Below are 19,010 nucleotides of genomic sequence, written 5' to 3' on the forward strand. Positions count from 1 at the left end.
AGTTCAAAATTGGGTGTAATGAATCAAGCATAAGTTTTACTCTTGACAAAACAAGTTCAGGAGAAAGAGTGTTGAGCTCAACTTTAATGACTAAAGATCAGCAGGTTGATTTAGAGATCCAAAAGAAAGCACAAATGCCAAACTTATATATCCACAGGGATCATTTAATAACCTAAGGACAGTTATCTTGCCCTCAAGGCATCATGCAATGACAAAACCATTCCATTTTACTTTCATCAGCTTTTCTCTCTGAAATATCACCAGCCTGTAGTATTCTCATTTTCACTCTCGTTCTTGCTTCACAAAAAAAAGAAAGTGGAGTCTGTTTGTAATATGTAATGGGGGGGGCATTTGATTGTCCCAGTTCTTCGATTCGTGAAAGTTGTTCTCACTCAAATAGACTGACACTCTCGGTGGTCGGTTGGTTTTCACACAGTGTTAGATTGCTGCCTCAGCCTCATGGTGTCTGTTCTCAGTGGAGAATGTGTGTGCATACATTAAAGAAGCAAATTTTAAGTCGATCGAATCTTTAAAAAAACAGCAGAATACAAATTTACACTAATCTTTTTCCTTCTTCTCTTGCAGATACTTGGAGAAGTATGAGAAAGTCCACCACTTCGGCGAGGATGATGAAGAAGCGCAGCCGGGGAATCCCAAAGCCTCTCTTCCAATCGGTGCAATTCCCAACTCATATAACTACCAGCAACACATTGTATCAGGTAGGCAGAGATGACATGCTTTGTATTCAGAAGCCCTCAATTTCTCACTGCTTTTTCAAGTTTGTGGATTCAGTTGCTTTATGTTGCACTCTTGCTGAATGTCATCCTTCCTCTTTGCCCATGGGTCAACTTGAGCCCGTAATCGAAACACAGATGTGATTTCAGCAAAGCATCCCTTCATCAGAGCTGTGTGTGAGGTTCATGAGAGGGTCAGCCCACAGGTCAAGCATATGCATGGAAATGTGCCTCAGCAATCGCTGCTTGTTTCAATAATTTTATAGCTGGTAGACTTTATTTCACAAGATGATGGGTGGTCAGATAATCAGGGGGGAAATATACAGATTATGAATTTGGATGCAGATCCAGATAGTTTAATGTTTCCAGTACTTTTACAAACCCCAGCATATGGCTTAAGTGTTTTAAGGCTAATGCTTACTGGCTGATACCAATGTATTGCAAATATTGTTTTGTTTTTTTATTTTATTTTAAGACTTTAAAGGTCCCATATGATACACTTCTCTATTGTTTTCTTTTAAGTGTTGATGTCCACAAGAAGATATATTTATGGTTTTAAGACCCGAAAACCATCTCAGTGTAGTTTTACGCCTTCTCACTCAGGGTTCTCTCTGATGCTCCATTCAGAACAGGTTAGTCATCCAATCAGAGGAGAAGATCTGAGATCTTCTAATAAAAATAAGGTGGATTACAATTAAAAACAGGAAACCAAATCCAGCAAGACTGGATTGTATGTCAAGTTGGTCTAGTCATAGGGGCATGGCTGAGGGTGGTGACTGCTTTGTTGTGATATCACAAAGTTTGAGAAGTCCTGACAGCTGGTTTTAAGGCTCAGTTTATGAATACGAACTGTGAGCCTTTCTCTGTGGACCGAAAGGAAGGAGTACATCATTTGCCTTCCACTCACAAGCCATAGTATTAGTAACTATTTTGATTAGAGATGGATCGAGATGGTTATTTCAGGGCCAGTACAGATTATTAGTAGCCAAGGAGGCAGATGACCGATATTTGGAGCCGATATTAATTTGCAGTAAAAGGGAAAATATTGGCGTCAAATTTCTGAACAATACAAACTCCAACACTTAAATTCGTTTAAATGCCTTTCAGTATATATTTATTAAACAGCTTATCAGATTTTCAGATTTTTTTTTTTTAATCTTAGACAATAGACATAGACATCTTTGTTTTAAAATTCTAACAAAGTACAGAGAGCTCCCAGGATCAGCAGCATGTCTTCTGAAGTTAAATGAAAACTTAAACAAATAAATAACTCCCTAAAGTTTGTCTACAGTAAATAAAGTTTGAAAAAATTTCAATATAACTGATGCGGAAGATCCGGGTATTTTTATGCCAACCATACAAACTTTTTGGCATGATGTGCCACTAAACAACGTCCATAGGAAAGAACTGTATCCAGTTCTCTTTATACATCCATGTTCAAAACGTGTATATCTGCTCTCCGGACCTTCTCCATTTGGCAAAACTTTTTCTACTCTCTGCTGTGTGAGTGAGCACTGTGCATGCACAGCTTTCACTGCTGATTGGCTGTTACCCGTACGGTTGCTCTGTGTGTAACCAATCAGATGGTGCTGTGGGCGGAACAATGCTGGAGACAGAGTAGTGAGAGCAGACAGAGAGGCAGGTCTGCATCATCGAGGGGGAAAAAAAAAAAAAGGCAGATGCCTATATGCGTCAAAATGCAGATAATCAGTCGATCCCTAATTTTAACAAATTTATTACCAGATGAAGTACATGCATGCCTTTTTCTCTAGTGTCTCTGTACTGATGAGCAAGAAGAGGATAGAGCTGATTTTCTTTTGCTCACTCAAACTGCCTGACTTTCTGCTCACAAATAGTTTTCACTTTTCAAGTACATTATACACATAATATGTAATGTTCAAGAGACGTTAATGTAGGCACAGGAGGAGACGCCCAGTCTGGCTCTAGTAACAGGCAAACAAGTTCCACCTACCAGAATCTTGACAGCTCAGTAATTAACACATCCTATTTCATGTTTCTAATCTGTACCAGAAAAACAAACAAAAAATTGACAATTTGCCATTTTAATTGGGAGGGGGGGTGTTCCAAACAATTTTTTTTGGCTGAGAGCAGTGGATCGTAGGAAGTTCCTCCCTGCAGCCAAGAAATCCTCTAGCACATTGTTTTTCTTAACTCCAGGTATTTGTGTTAATGGGGGAGTTTTAAAGTTTCTTTACGGCTAACTATTTCTGTAACCAGCTAAAGACAGGCTGATAACCTGACAACTGCATCATCTCTAAATTGAATAATATGCAATATCTCACCTCAGAACTTACAGTTTTTGCCTGTTGGTCAGGGTGTTCTGCTCTGTTACTTTTCTGAATGTCCTTGACAGTTTGTGTTTTTGGCACATAATGTCCATGGTGAATTGTCTTTATAAGGCTGTCTTGGACTGTAACAATGACCAAGCCATTTGATCAACTCTCCGTAGCAATATCGGCTTGTCACACCGAGAATTTGCTGCTGAGAACGAGATGCTCCGTGTTGTTTTTCATTTCAGTTGTCACCTTGCTCAGTGCTGCTTTTTTTTTTTTCAACCAAGGCCATGAGGAATGCATTTTTTCCCTTTCTCTAATGAAAGTTAAATTATTTATATATATATATATATATATATATATATATATGCTCATCGGTGGATCTGTTGGGTCTCTTTAAAGAGTTTGGTCTAGACCTGCTCTATATGACCTGCTCTATATGTAAAGTGCCTTGATGTAACTTTGTTATGATTTGGCGCTATACAAATAAATCTGATTTGATATATATTATTATTTTTCTTTTTTAACAAACATGCAACTCCATTTGCAGTGAAAGAGCAGCCTCTGAGTAACCACATCACATTTCAAACTAAATGTTTTTCTCCAGCTGGCCAAGGCCAACCAACCTCCCTTTCTTCTCTCTCTGTCACTCACTCACTCACTCACTCACTCTCTCACTCACACACACACACACACACACACACACAGAGTGAAGGGGAGCTGTCCATTAGCCTCAGTGTTTTGGAGTTGACCACTGAGCTTTTTTTTTTTTTTTTTTTTTTGTGGTAATTGACTGTCCCTGACGGCAATTATTGATGAAGGGACAGAGGAAGCACTTGCTGGATTCCCCCCCCCAATCTTCGTTTTGATTAGATCCATGGGCCCTTTCATCCCTGACTCTTAAATAATCAGTTGTGCTGCCTGCTGAGCTGAGACACTCCAAAACATATCAATGACAGCAGTGGTAGACTTGTGTGTGTTGTCAGATTTTCTCATTCATCACCTACATGAGCCACACATAATGAGCATAGTAGTTTGATTTTGCAGCTGGACTTTGTAGAAAACTGACTGATAGTTCTTTGCTCTACGGAAATTGTTGACAAAGTTGCTACTTTTTGTTATGATACATAAAATGTTATGATTTCATAAGATAATAGTTGAGTCAATGCAGTATAACTAATACTGGATTTTTTTTACACTGACTTCTTTTTGTTTATATATATATATATATATAGACACACACACACACACTTGAAGGGTTTTCTTTATGTACTTAATGATAAAATAAGAATACTGAACAGGACGTGTTCCAGTAAAAAAAGACTTTTTACTGTTGTGAGAGTTTTAAAATGCAATTTTTTTTTGTTTGTGGTGTTTTTGTTTTTCTCCACGTTACATCAACCCTGTCTTTGTATTGCTTTCCTTTGATTTCTTGCCTACACTTACACTGAAACACCAGCATTAAGCTAATAAGGTTCACTATATGTGCCTGGCTGATTTATTGGTCCTGCACTATAACAGACCTTTTCAGGATAAGCGTAACTGTAACACAGGGATAGCCAAGCTGAAAATGGTCAGTGCTGGTAATGTATTGGTAATGGATTGAGCCGCCCTCTGCCATATTGGGATGTTTTGGTCTTTAGACCTAAACTGAACTCTTTATTTACTCTTCTCATAAATTTCTGTATGTCATGCGGTATGTACACCGGTCCCCTGCAGTTGTTGCAGAATGAGCACAGATACAGACTTTTGAATGGCGCCATTGCTGCTATAATATCAGCTCAGCTACATTACATTTGCCAGCACAAACTTTTTCGGCATGGAAATCAAATTCACTCAGTAGGATTCCTTTCTGCTCTGTGATTGGTTTCCAGAGGCAGCAGTCTACAAAAATCCTGCAGCAAATTGAAATATCCAGTGGAGAAATGACACCTGTGCACACAAAATGATTGGTAGCACAAAATCACATCAGTGCAGGGAAGAATCTTTGCTCTGTGACTGACTGGATCATTTGTTACTTAGAGCTGCTGAGTTAAAAAAAAAAAAAAAATCTACATCAGGATTCTCTCCCCACACTGTGCTCATCATTGTTTTGGATTAGATGTCTTTCTAAAAAAGCCAATCATGAAGGTTGACTGACTCTGAGACAAACACAAATAAAAGTTCAAGAACATTCATGTCCCTCAGTTAGATGAGGCTCATCAACCTAATGTGAAGCAAAGACAGCTTTCACTGACTAATTAAAGGGCCAAACCCAGATAAAGGAAAAATTAATTGGAATTAAAGTTGAACAGGAACTAGGCTTTTCTCTTCTCCTCCAGCTTGTTGGCCAGTACACATCTTGCACCCCAACTTTTCTATAGCATCTATTTAGCTGCTGTGAGATAGTTCCTCCTCCCTGTGATATTGGTGATGCTTATTTTTTAGGTGTATATACGAAGACTCCTCTTGTTCCAGAATTAAAGTGTATTGATGAATTTTACTTAAGAAAATGAACTTCACTTTGATAATTGTCAGTTCACTTTATCCCTATTTTGCCAACCACTGAAAACTGTTTAAATGCTATGTGTATTTGACTGTCACTGATATTTAAATGCGTATTTTATTCAAGCAGTTGTATAGTAAAAATGTTTTCTCCCTCCAGACTATCTCCGCCAAAGCTATGGACTGTCGACGGATTTCGTTCCACCGTGTGACTACAACAAACTGGTGCTGTCTCTCCTCTCGGGCCTACCCAATGAAGTGGACTTTGCTGTTAACGTTTGCACTCTGCTTTCCAACGAGAGCAAGCATGCCATGCAGTTGGACAAAGACCCCAAACTGGTCACGTTACTGCTGGCCCACACCGGCGTCTTCGACGACTGTATGTGTCCAACCTGACTCAGATCTTGCTCTTTAGTTCCAATGTTGAATGGCCAACAAAGAAGCCTTGTTGCATACATAACTTTAAAAGTGTATTATGTACATTTGGTCTGTGCTTTTAGTAAAACTGCTTAATTTTGTTCCTTAATTTAACATGAAATTGAATTAAATCCTTAATTTTATTTTAAAAATTATAAAGAGAGATAGCTCTGGTGGGACATCTTTTGGGAATTTGAAATATTTTCCCAATTTGCTGCCTCCTTTTCCCACCTCTTGTTCTCTGTATTTATTACCTGTTAGTATAATTGTCCAATAAGGAATATATGATTAATCTGTACTTAGCTGAACTCTAACCCTGTGTCTCAATTTCTGTAGCACTAGGAAGCTTCTCTGGGGTATTCGGGACCGACTGGAAGGAGAAAACGTCCCGGGACTTTTTCAGGGTAATGTTCAAAAAATTTTTAACCTGTGTCCTTTCAGTTGCATATGTGATCTTTGATGACCACACCTGGAATTTAAAAACACTTTTTCACTCCTCACATTGACAATTTTGTAAACCTGATCATAGAGCAGTTTATTATAAGGCTTTTTACACAGACAGAGGTCAAATCAAAATTTTATTTCAGCCCATTAAAGCTATAGCAAGACTCTCCTGGCTGATTGTCTTGGGGTCACACACACAGTTAGCTGCAATAGCCCAAGAGCACTTAAATATTCAGCTTCAATGGAGGTTATGACAGGAAGGGCTGGGCTTGTACTCACACACACAAAAAAGGTGTGTTAAATTCCTGGAAATATCAGAGCAGATACTGCTGGTCACCTAAAGCAGTAAATCCATCTTCAATTGACACAATCCTGCTGTGGAAAATGGCATGATTAATTGTTTCAGCCCCTGATATGATTCAGCCCCATGAATATTATCAGGCTTTCTTAGTTGTTCATGATAGTTTGTGATAGGTTTTGGACAAAATTGTGGACTAAATCAAAAGTAAGATTTACAAATAAAAGTATTTACCGTGCAGAAAGCTGGTGCTTTGTTTGGCTATGCAGTGTTAACTTGATGAATTTATTAGGTCTGTTGACATTTAGATGTCTAATTTGAGGTATCAGTATGAATTTCAATGTCCAGCTAAAGGCCTCTGTGTTTCTGCAGTTCTGGAAAGAGGTGGTGGAGGACGCTGAAGTTAGGGAGCTGATCTGGGACAAGAGCAGCCCAGCACAAGGTAAACAGGCGTAGTGAAAAAGGCTACTGAAAGGGTAAATAAGGGTGCACTTTGGTGTATTTCAATGGTGTATTAATTGACACCTATAAAGTGTGATGTACTCAAGTGTGCAAGGTTTGTTTAGCGTCTCTTATTTATAAAATCCCTGTGAGTATTTTGTTGTCATTGTGCTGTAGCTAGAAGTAGTTTTACCTTACCTATGCAGAGTTTTTCTCATTTTCTTTTAACATTCGGTGCAAGTGAGGGTCTCTTAGATAATAACAAGCATAGATTGAATAATTGATTGAAGAAACGTTAACGCCAGCTACATGCACATACACCATGACCATCAATAAATAATTTAGATTTTCTTTTAGAAAACCCAAATACCACAATGAGGATTTAAAACATTTATTAGGTTATCTTTGTCATTGAAAGTTGAGGCTTTTATCCTGTTGAACAATATTTGCTTATACTCTCATTTGGTGTAGAGTTCCAAGTCACCCTCCCTCTCTATCTGCAGATGGTACGTCGTGTGAGGAGCGCTGGCGAAGCCTCTTCCACCCGCCACGGAGCCTGGGTATCAGTGACATGGAGGCCCAGCGTGTGCTGCAGGTTGCCGTTATCCTGCGAAACCTCTCCTTTGAGGAGGCCAACGTCAAGCTGCTGGCGGCCAACCGAACGTGCCTGCGCTTCCTTTTGCTCTGTGCCCACTGTAACCTCATCTCACTCCGACAGCTCGGACTGGACACGTTGGGCAACGTGGCGGCTGAGGTGAATGTGGTTCTTGGTTCGCTAGTGTCAAAGGAATCGTTCAATGCCATAACATTTTGCCAAGCACAAGAAGTATATTTTACAAACTTAATGTTACAGATTTAGGTCAACTCATCAGTGTAGTAAAAGGAAGGTGAAGTGTATTTGAATGTAGGTTACTGTGACACTTTAACTGTGTTGTTTAGCCACAATATACTCTGTTGCACCTGGAGCCAGAGAGGAGTCCATTCAGTTAATGTTTGACCTCACTTAATTGTATATCACATTATTCATTGATGTGGTCTGAGCAAGTTTAGTCTGTTAATGGATAAGCTGTATGTATCATATTGTGAAATCACAGTATAGCAACAGCAGCAATAGGCACAGCAGGTGTGTTAGACATAGTTTTTCTTAAGGTGTTGAGGCCCTATGCATTAGACTGAGAGGTACTCTGTAGTCCAGGAGAACATTAGTTTAGATAATTAACTAGAAAAGTCAATTAGTTTTTAAGTGATTAGTTATTTTGCAGCTTAACTACAGCTGATTGACTGTTGGTGTGTCACCAATTCTTTAAGATTATTTTAGACACTTCAACTCAGCCAAAGAGAATGATTACATATTTAGTATCTTAGACATATTAAAACATACTAAAAACAATCCTTCAAGCCATTTGAAAAACACCAGGTTGGTTATTTACAAATAAAGAATGAGGGTGAAATACTGGCCATTGAGTAAGGCTTACATTTGAGTATTAGGTTTGTTGGTATGAGATGCATGTGAATGAGGTTATATCTATTTTTAGATGCTCTATGCATAGAGTCTCTGATACAATCAGCTAAGCCTTAGATGTGATTAATTGGAGGGTTGTGTATCAGACATTTTACAAACCACAGATATGATCCTGTGAAGCTGGGTGTCATATGCTGATATAAATGATACTAATAATACTGTTAATATTTTGTGAGCAGCAGCACAAATCTTTTTTCAACCTCTAGTTTTTAAATATAGTGACAAGACAAGCTTTGCTACAGTTCAGTGATCCTATTATTTACTATAATTGCACCAAGTCTGCCCTCTGTAAAATATTGATAATGAAGGTTTTGGTTCTAACCAGCTGAGTAAACCCAGTCTGACTCTCTGCAGCTCCAGCTGGATCCTATTGACTTTCGGACGACTCATCTGATCTTTCACACCATCACCAAATGCTTGATGTCCAGGGACAGGTTCCTCAAAATGAGAGGTAAGTGCCCCAGTGCCTTCTGGTTGTGCATGAGTCAGATTTTGGCTAGGCAAACTCTGAGTTCCCTATAATGGATATTTAATATGCATTTATGCTTTGGATCCAGACTTATTAAAATTTATTGCAATAAATGCCTCAATGTGTCTATAGCCATGGAGATCCTGGGCAACCTCAGTAAAGCAGAGGACAATGGTGTGCTAATCTGTGAGTACGTGGACCAGGACTCGTACAGGGAGGTAATGATGCTCCTCACCCTGCCTGACCTCATGCTCCTCATGGCATCCTTGGAGGTGCTGTACCTGCTGGCCCAGCTTGGAGAGGTTCCCTGCAGCAAGATTGCATCAGTTGACCACAGCATAGGTAGGGCAGTATTAGAGATTTAATGGAAATTCACTTACTTCATTCCAATCGACAAGTAAATCCAGAGCTGGAAATCTGATATCAGATGGGTTTAGTTGTGTTTAGCTAAATTGTCTGGAAGCCAGATTCTCTCACACTAGTCTTTCCATTCACGAGTAACTGCCTCAAATTTCCTTCAACATGGAAATCCGTAGTGACTCTTTCCTCTGGTTTGGCTGCTGATTCTTGCATGTTTTTCCCTTTCCTCTCTGCTTAGACCTCTTAGTACGGTTAGTATCTGTGGACCTCCACACATTCGGACCTGACGCCCTAACAGCGGTGCGGTTGATTGAGCATCAGGCCAACGCCGACCAGGCAGCTGAGGTTCGACCACAGCTGGTGGAGCAGGTACCTGCAGCTGTGCAGGGAGCACCAGCACCTGGTGAGTGTCTGCACATCTCCATCAGCATCTCTGACAGCAGGTGAAGCCTATTATTCTGTCCTAACACGTGTGTAGACACCTTTAGCTTCTCGGGATTTTTTTTTTTTTTTTTTTTTTTTTTTAAATAGTAGAGAGGGCTGACAGATGATCATGAACTAGACACTTCAGGGTATCTTCCTGGGGTAAATTTTGACATTATTAAATGGATTTCATGTGTCAGCTGTGAACTTGGATAAAGGGAACAAGTGCATATTTTAAGTCATTAAGCACTCTTGAAAATTTTCAGTATACTTAATTTACTATCTTAAATTATTTAAGATTGAATAAATAAATCAATGAAAAATGTGGCGATGATAGACCTTTTGTTTTCATAGCAAATCTCAGGACTGTACGAGTGTTTGTGTATAAGATTAAAAGGTGGTGTGAATGAAGCTAATAAAAACAATGCAGGATACAACAATAAATCCACAATAGGCTGATGCAGCTGGTATTTGATTCATGGTTTTCAGAGTAAAGGTAAAATAATAATTCACGTTGCCACCAACTGTAGGTTTAAAGCAGCAACAAGAAAGTATATCCAGTTCTCCGCAGATGCCCTGTCAATTCAAATCAGTTCCACACAGGAGGTCTTTGTCAGACTCTGTATGTGTATTCTTGGGCTAAATGAGTAAAGGTGGTAACCTGAACTGTAACACAAAGAATCACAGGCAGTTCTCAATGTTTGAAAAATGGATAAACCTGCCTGCTGCTGAGCCACAAAATATTCCACCATGGCTGCCCTGCATTCTGCGCTGAACCTTGTTTACAGGACTGTTGTATTTGGTGCTCAAATTGCTTCTGAATATTTAATAGCAAGATCCTTAAATTTTGCTACTGTGAGCAATTTTCTAGGATTTCTTTTGTTAAAAATGTAACAATTTTCTAGTAGCATCAGTCAATACTATAGTTTTAATAATACAACTTTTTAAAAATCTTTTTGGTCTGATCAAACTGGTTTACAAAAAAAAATCTGTGCCTTGAAGCAGGAAAAATAAACATGGTATTTAATCAGAAGAAAATCACACTTTTTTTTAAGCACTTTGTGTTATCTATATATATATATATATATATATAAACAAGTGGGGGGGGGGGGGGGGGGGTGCAGGTTTCCACTTTTCCCACATAGACTATGTGTGAATTAACAGGTGACCCCTGGTGGGACAGAAACCCACCCAACCTTGTAAGTGTCATACCAGTGCTGCTGATGGCAGCCAATGCAAAGTTATTAGTATTGTGACATCTAGTGGATAGTCTGGAGAGCACCACAGAGAACCTTTGTTCTGCTTTGCAGCCTGTCAACATCAAATCAAGTACCTGCAAGACTTCACCTTGTTTTTAACTTCAATATTTTTCTTTCCTCAGTTACAAGGGTTCCAGTTCAATCCACCCAGCCTCCACCTGGTATTGTTGAACTGGATGGGGAGAAATTTACACTGCAGTGGTAAGACTAATTAACCTGCAGATATCGCTAGTGACGCTGTTACAAAGGATATGTATTTGTCCTTTGTACTTTGGTTCAACATCTCTTCTCTTGTTGCACCCCCCCCCAAAAAAAAAATTCTAATGTTTTTGTCCGTGTTTAACCAACAGGCTAAACGCACACTTCGAGACTAACCCAGATGGCTCAGTATCTCGATCAGAAATGTACTCTGAGTACCTGGCCACGTGCAGTAAAATGGGACGAAGCAACATCTTGAACTCGAACGGCTTCCTCAAATGTCTCCGGTCAGTCTCATCTTCATGTCCGAGATTTTTATTTTCCGCCAGTACAATGAACTGTAATATTTTTTTTCCTTTGTGTTTGCTACAAAACAATTTTTGCCATTTGGCTTTATGAAGCAGGCAGTTTATTGGCAAGTAGGCTTTTTGGATATTTTAATGCACAAACTGCATACATGAAACTTGGGAATTAATGACTGTATCAAGCTTGATCTAATCTAAAAATAAAAACATAAACAAAGTTAGTAGTAGTATGTTAATGTTTCTTAAAATTAGGGCTGAACAATAACATTATTATTCCCAAATGCAATATCTCAAGGGTAAAATGTGTCATAATTTACCTTTTAACATTACCAATATGATCCTATAGAGATTCTCCACATATACGCATACATGCTTGGTTAATTCAGATACCAGAAAAAAAAAAAATTCAGAATTTTTATGGACATATCTAGATAATTTAGATGAAATGTGGTATTAGACTGAAACATAGACCGGTAACTTATTTCTGCATGTATTTTTTTTGTGCATTTTTGTAAATGTCTGGCTTATTCAAGAAGGAGACATGAATAGTCTGAGTAAACTTGGATGAAAAAATATTTGACTCATAGATTACGCAGATAATTCTATAATATATATACCTTCTGTAATTAACTTCCCTGCAGTGTACAAGATATTTCATCCTAATGTGCACGAATAAGAAAAAGCTTTATTCTCATAAATCAATTAGCTGGAAAAGGAGAATATCAGCATGATGAATTAACCCACCAGTTTCCATTTGTGACAATCTCCTACCCATCCTCTTCCCACCCCTACCACAGGACGGTGTTCCCCAACCACACTATGCGGCGGCAAGAGGAGCCCAAGGCCACTGGGCAGGTTCAGATCCTTCTGGTGGGACTGAGGCGACGGTCAATCCCCCTGCCCATCCAGCTGTACTACCAGCAGCCTCAGCAACAAAGTCCGGCAGCAGCTCCTCCACCTCCAGCAGCCCGACATGAAGCACCTGGAGACCCTCAAGCTCCGCCTCCAGGTACAACTAGGAGAAGTAATCAATTAAACCTTTGTTTTCTCATTACCACTTTTTTGGTAAATAGCAGTTATGGCTTTAAGATTAGAAGTTTTATGCATTAGAATATGAATACATTAAAATTTTGTGTTGTTCAAGGCATCCTGGATGTTTATTCTTCTCTGGCCTTGACAGAAAGACATAAAAAAAATTATACTTTGGAGAAGAATTCTCGCACTCAGACAGAGAGCAGAGATGGTACATTTGGACCAAAATGGCTGAATAAATTACAAAAGCAAATATGGAGAAAATTATCAAAGAAAAAGAAGTTAACTGGAAGAGCTTACTAGGGAAATTAAAATGGAAGCAGCTAATCTCAATCATTTAGCATGAAACTGAGCAGACAACATTTGGCTGTGGTGTTTTGTTACATTATGAAATAATTCAGAATATTGCAGAAATTTTTTCTTTACTGCATCTCAAAAATGCTAATAAGTAACCATGGATCAATACATGGGATAGGAGAAACCTGCAGGTCGGAAGCCAATCTTTGACTATTGGTTGCTGTTGGGTGAGCAGTGATGGGTCATTGCTGAAGGATCACATCAACATTATTGCTGTTATATTTTGTGTTGAATAGAGAAACAAGGTCAACCAAATGTCACCCATTTGGGCTGCATTAGAGAATGATATGAGGAAACAGGAACGAATGAATGAATCTTGATATGGGGGGGGGGGTGTGTGTGCGCGTATATGTATATATTTAGTTTTTTTTTTTTTGTTTGTTTGTTTGTTTGTTTTTTTTATCTTCCCCTTTGTCAATAGCAAATTTGGAAATAGAGAGAAGAGTTAGCTAACATGTCCATTCAGAGCCTTGCCAGACCTGAACAATTTCTATATGCAAATGTGTTACCAGGTTTACCTCCCGGGCATCCCATTCTTGGACCCCAGTTTGTGCGGCCCCCAGGTCCCAGCCTCAGCACCAGTGGTGCTGCCCCACCCATGGCCTTGACTGCACAGGAGCTTCCCCATGCAAACCACCCGACTGTTTCTCGTCACCCGGTGCCCCCGCAGGTGCCTCCACAGTTACCATCAAATCCTCTGGCAGCAGTGCAACAGCAGCAGGTCCGACCTGGTCCAGTGGTCCAGATTCCAACGTCAGCACCAGCCACACAGAACCACAACCCCCAGAACCCTACTGTTCCACCTGCGGCTCAGCAGCAGCAACACTCCCCCATGCTCCCGACAGGGACACCTGTCACGCTATTTCAACAAGTACCACAGGGCCATATTCTCACCGCCAGGGTACAAGGGGTGTGCCCTCCAATCACCCAGCATCCTCCCCTCCCACAAACCCCTCCCTTGTCTGGGCCTCAGGGTGGAACTCCCCAAGTGGACCCTCAGTGTGCTGCTGCAACATCAGCACCCTCCTCTTCCATTCAGGTGGGAGGTAGTCAGGCGTTAAGCATCGTAGGTGTGCCCAATTCCCAGGGGTCACGTGTTGCATTTCAGAATATAGCTCCCAAACCAGCGCCAAACCAGTCGGGTGGACCAGCAGCCACAATAGCCACTCCCAACCAGCAGTCTCAGCAGCAGGCGCCGAGTGTAGTAATAGTCAGCCCCAACCCCCAGCAGAGCACAGCCTACACCCCTGCCATACACCAGATTGTTCTTGCCAACCCCTCCGCCATTCCTGGTACCCAGACTATCCAGATAGCAGGGCAGCCTGGAACTGCTTCCAGCCCCTGCCCGCCTCCTGCCTCTCACTCCAATACCCAGGTCCAGCCCAATCAATCTGTCAGCCACGCAATGTCCATGAAACGGCATCAACAGCAGCAACATCAGCAACAGCATCAACAACAGCCACCGCTCCAAATCATTTCCCAGACTCCTCCTTCTCAGCCTACCTCCACTGAGTCCAGTTTGATCAAACAGCTACTGCTTCCAAAGCGAGGGCCTTCCACACCAGGAGGAAAGCTCATCCTACCTGCTCCACAGGTGCCCCCTCCGAACAGCACGATAGCCCCCAATCCACAGGTCATCTACCAAACAGGATACAGCACGCAGAATCCCTCTCCGCAGCCTCAGCAGCTCAATGTACAACTTGTTCCCGGGCAGCTTCCTGCTGCAGGAACTCCAGCCCTCCAGACAGTCCAGCTCTTGCCAGGTCAGCTCATATCCACAAGTAGCTCAGGGGCAGCTACCATCATCCAGGGTCCCACAGCAACTGGACAAGTCACATTTACTGTGGTCCCCAACACTGGCTTCACCACCTCTACTGCTGCTGTTGCTGCTGTCAGCCAGGGTGCCGTGGCCCCGGTCATTCCCCCTCCTCCATTCTCTACTGGAACAGTGCCCCAACACACCCCAGCAGCCCCCCCACCACCACCACTGCCAGCTCCCCTCAGGGGAGACAAGATCATTTGTCAAAAGGAGGAGGAGGCTAAGGACGCTACAGGGCTGCACATCCATGAGAGGAAGATTGAGGTGATGGAGAACTCTTCTTTGGCAGAGGGAGATTCCTCGAATGGCAAAACAAGTAATGGTGATGTTGCGGCAGGTGCAAAGCTGCTCAATGGTCGGAAGTGCATGGAGTCTAATCTACCTCCATACCACTCAGGGAACAGCCAGGGGGCGCTCAATGGTCCGGCTATGGAGAGTCACCCTGCTAATGGGAAGCAGGCCCTCTCCCCCGGCCCCAACACCCCTCTGGAGGGCAATGCCGACCCTAAAAAGACTCTAGTCAATGGAGTGTGTGACTTTGATCGGGGTGAAGGTGGTGGCAACTTTAACAAAAACATTCCAAATCACATTGCTTCCAAACAGTACTTGGGGAACGGAGAGGTCGGCCCCCCTGAAAAGAGTCATGGCTCAGACCCCCCTCTCCCTAGTCCTCCTCCTCCTCCTCCTCCTCCTCCTCCCCCCCAGCAGGACACTGCCAAAGCCCAGCAGGCTGAGCGCCTGGCCAATGGACCCCAGGTAGTAGGCAATAGGTTTCCCTCGGAATTAACCAATGGACCTTTGGGGCCGGGCCATGCTGTGCTAAGACAGCAACTGCTTCCCAACTCCTCCCTCCCTTCCACTGTTACTGTTACCTCCCAGAGTCTTGCTGCCTCTCCTGCAAATGGTGTGGCCTCTGAGACCCGAGGCCTCAAGAGGCCAGCTGAGAATGAGGACCGCAGTGCAGCAGCAGCATCCACGGGGATCCCCAATAAAGTGGGAGTGCGGATCATCACCATCAGTGACCCCAACAACGCCGGCAGCAGTGCCACCATGGTGGCAGTGCCAGCAGGAACAGACCCAAGCACAGTAGCCAAAGTAGCAATAGAAAATGCCACTCAGCAGAGGAACTGCTCCCCCACAGAGGCAGCTGGCTCAACGGTGAGTCACTCTAAGGTCTTGTGACCTGATGTCATGTCTGTCAGAAAATATGTTTTGCATCTCAGTATGCAAAACAGTAGGTTGAAAATACTTGCCCAACAGTATTTTCATCACCAAGTGATGTCTTTTTTTCTCAGTTTACCACCCCCATTCAACTATCACAGACAAACACAGCTTTATTTACACCAAAACACAGTATACATGTTCCCTTCACATTATGGCAGATATGTTGGTGATCCACACTGCATAGTTCTTACCTAAAGCAGAAAACTTCACCTGGAGGTTTTTACTCATGTTTACTTAACTTAATTTCTGTGATTTTCAGTTTTTAGACATTTTAAACATCACTCAAAACAAAATGTGGCATTCAGTGGTTCATTATACCTTGTAGTTCTTGTTCTGTGGTAATAGGTGGGATATAGCCATTATATGACACTCAGTAAGGTGCAGTGTTAAGTGATACAACATTCTATAACTTTTGCTTTGTTCTGCAGGACAGAGCAGATTATGCTCTTTACTCTCTCAATTTGGTTACTCCTTCTGTCTTTGTTCTGTAGAACAGTACAAGTTGAAACTACAAAGAGGCATTTACAATCACTTTCTGTGGTGCTAAAAGGAATGTTGAGGATAGCATGTACTAAAACATTGTGGCCTATGTCAAATCATGTTTAATTGGCTGCATGTGTCTCTGCAATGTCTATCAGAACAGAGCATTAAAACATTGCTCTACGCTGCCACTGGTGGTCAGAACTTTGCACAGTGTATTTTCAATATGGTTTCTGTGTTTGATCCTAAAATAACAGTTATGTAAGTGCTGAAGTGGCACATTATGTACTAAAAGTTTAACATTTTAGTGTTTTGAGCCTTTGGGTTTCAACTTTTTTATGTTAGGACACAGTCATGTTATTACCCCTGTGTTTGTGTGTGAGGATGAACGTGAGAGAGATGGAAGCCAAAATTGTGTATAAAGTTTTTGTCCGAGTAGATTGAAATAGTTTGCCATGGCTTCAATTCTAATAGTAAAATACCGGTCTCTTACCTTATGTTTGTAAATATCCTTGTCAAAGTCTGAAAACCGGTTTCAAACGCTACAAGATGTGACTTTGCATCTGCATGCATAACTGTGTACCAGTTTTGCTTGGTTTCAGTATAATTTCTGGACTTCTGTTTTGTTATGATGAGTGGTGAGTTTCCTCTTACACAACTGACAATCTTAAAGGAAGTTCATCATGAAATGGAAAGTGTGTGACAGTCCCCTTATTTCTGTTAGTTTATTTGTCTGCAGTCTAGCTGATTCAAAATCACCTGTGACAGTGAATACTCAGAGCAATATTAAGCATTTTCCTCAATTGATAAAGCAACACAGCATCTATTGCCATGTTGAGTTCAGTTGGGATGAGTTTGGAGGTTAAGAAGGTGAGACCAGTTAAGACCATGTGGCGCTCACTGATACCCACCTCCTACAGTAAAGCCACTGAGAGAACAACCTCTGCCAGTAGACAGGCCAAGGTTACTTCTCAGCCAACAACACCTGAGTTCACATCTTCACTACAATAATGATAGTAATCGTGGGCAAAAATTCACATTCCTCTACAGTGGTGTGAGTGTGTAAAACATCAGTGAACTACTACTGTCTGAGAGGAATATGTAATAATAGTTAAATGATAGTAATGGTTTCTAATGTTGTCTCTTCCCCACAGCCAACCATAACCCCGTCCCCGCCCCCTGTATCCCAGCCTGCATCAGCGGGTAACCACAACCCTCACCTCCCAGCACAGCAAACCTCCACAGCACTGCCAGAGCAAAGCAGGAAAGCAGGGCAGAACTTTAAGTGTCTGTGGCAGTCCTGTAAGCGGTATGTGCCAATGCAGCTCTCACAGATTGTCCCTGGTTCATCATCAACCTCAGTTGAGCCACTGTTGAGATTTTACTAATTCCGTGCTTTGTTTGTTCTCTAGGTGGTTTGAAACACCGTCTCAGGTGTTTTACCACGCAGCAACACAACATGGTGGAAAGGATGTGTACGGAGGCCAATGTCTGTGGGAAGGATGTGAACCATTTCCTCGACAGAGACTGTCCTTCATTACACATCTACAGGTGAGACCTGCTACTTTTCCTCTCCACCTGAGTGATGTGATCATACTTCTGCTACGTCATCAATTTTGCCACATTAATGTGATATTATAACAACTTTCCTAGGACAAGCACTGTTCTCGAGAAGCTTTGTTGGCTGGACTCAAATTGGAGGAGCAGCAGGCACAAAGTCCCAATCAGACTTCTTCCCAGTATGTACACCCTTCTAATTCATTGATTCTGAAATTATACTTACCTGATTATACACTGAGATGAGAAATTTCAAAAATGTTTGAATTTCAGTGGAATTTGGTAGTGTCGGCCTGCCTTGATTCCCCATGACGTCAGCTATTTAACTGGTAGATTCCTGTGGGTCTAGTATGCCAAGTTGGACTTTATATCAAGATGTACTTAAAATACTTTTTTAAGAATGTGGGAAGATTAGCAGAAGTGACCCTTCATGACTTTTTATATATTTTTATATGAGACAATGCACACGTTATGTCTTCTAAAAGGACTCCGCCAGTGGCTGGCAGTACTCCGGCACCACGAGCACCGAAAGCAATCGTCAATCATCCGAGTGCAGCTCTCATGGCCCTACGAAGAGGCTCTCGAAACCTGGTCTTCAGGGACTTCACTGTGAGTAAATCGCAGACCATCACAAAGACCTTACTCCCCAAATTTCATTAAAAGTCTTATGCACACGTGTGTCTGAATGACTTACTAAGCGCCTGGTTTGATGAGTTGAATGTAAGCTGCTCTGACGCTTTTCAGTCCCAAAAGTCCAGCTCTTCAAGGTCAAACACAGGCCAGGAATGATCAGAATTGTAGGAGATTTGGTAATTTCCAACCTCATTAAGTTGGAAAGTTTGAAAGAACAGATTTTTAACCTGGTCATTGCACTCTACATGGAACCATCATTT

At 41.6% G+C, this 19,010-nt stretch overlaps 1 protein-coding gene across 1 annotated transcript in view; it reads left to right on the forward strand.

Annotated features, from left to right (window-relative positions):
* arid2 (AT-rich interactive domain 2) overlaps positions 1-19,010 on the forward strand; it is a 32,533-nt gene that overhangs the window by 11,279 nt on the left and 2,244 nt on the right. Inside the window, exons 5-20 of the mRNA XM_029495468.1 lie at positions 586-719; positions 5,673-5,891; positions 6,266-6,333; positions 7,044-7,113; positions 7,616-7,866; positions 8,989-9,085; positions 9,236-9,445; positions 9,702-9,866; positions 11,268-11,346; positions 11,496-11,630; positions 12,446-12,657; positions 13,550-16,014; positions 17,715-17,869; positions 17,973-18,111; positions 18,214-18,299; positions 18,603-18,726. Coding sequence (XP_029351328.1) covers positions 586-719; positions 5,673-5,891; positions 6,266-6,333; positions 7,044-7,113; positions 7,616-7,866; positions 8,989-9,085; positions 9,236-9,445; positions 9,702-9,866; positions 11,268-11,346; positions 11,496-11,630; positions 12,446-12,657; positions 13,550-16,014; positions 17,715-17,869; positions 17,973-18,111; positions 18,214-18,299; positions 18,603-18,726 — 4,609 coding nt within the window. The remainder of the gene's footprint in view (positions 1-585; positions 720-5,672; positions 5,892-6,265; positions 6,334-7,043; positions 7,114-7,615; positions 7,867-8,988; positions 9,086-9,235; positions 9,446-9,701; positions 9,867-11,267; positions 11,347-11,495; positions 11,631-12,445; positions 12,658-13,549; positions 16,015-17,714; positions 17,870-17,972; positions 18,112-18,213; positions 18,300-18,602; positions 18,727-19,010) is intronic.

This window comes from Echeneis naucrates, chromosome 23 (genome assembly GCF_900963305.1).
Source record: "Echeneis naucrates chromosome 23, fEcheNa1.1, whole genome shotgun sequence".
NCBI classification, from domain to species: domain Eukaryota; kingdom Metazoa; phylum Chordata; class Actinopteri; order Carangiformes; family Echeneidae; genus Echeneis; species Echeneis naucrates.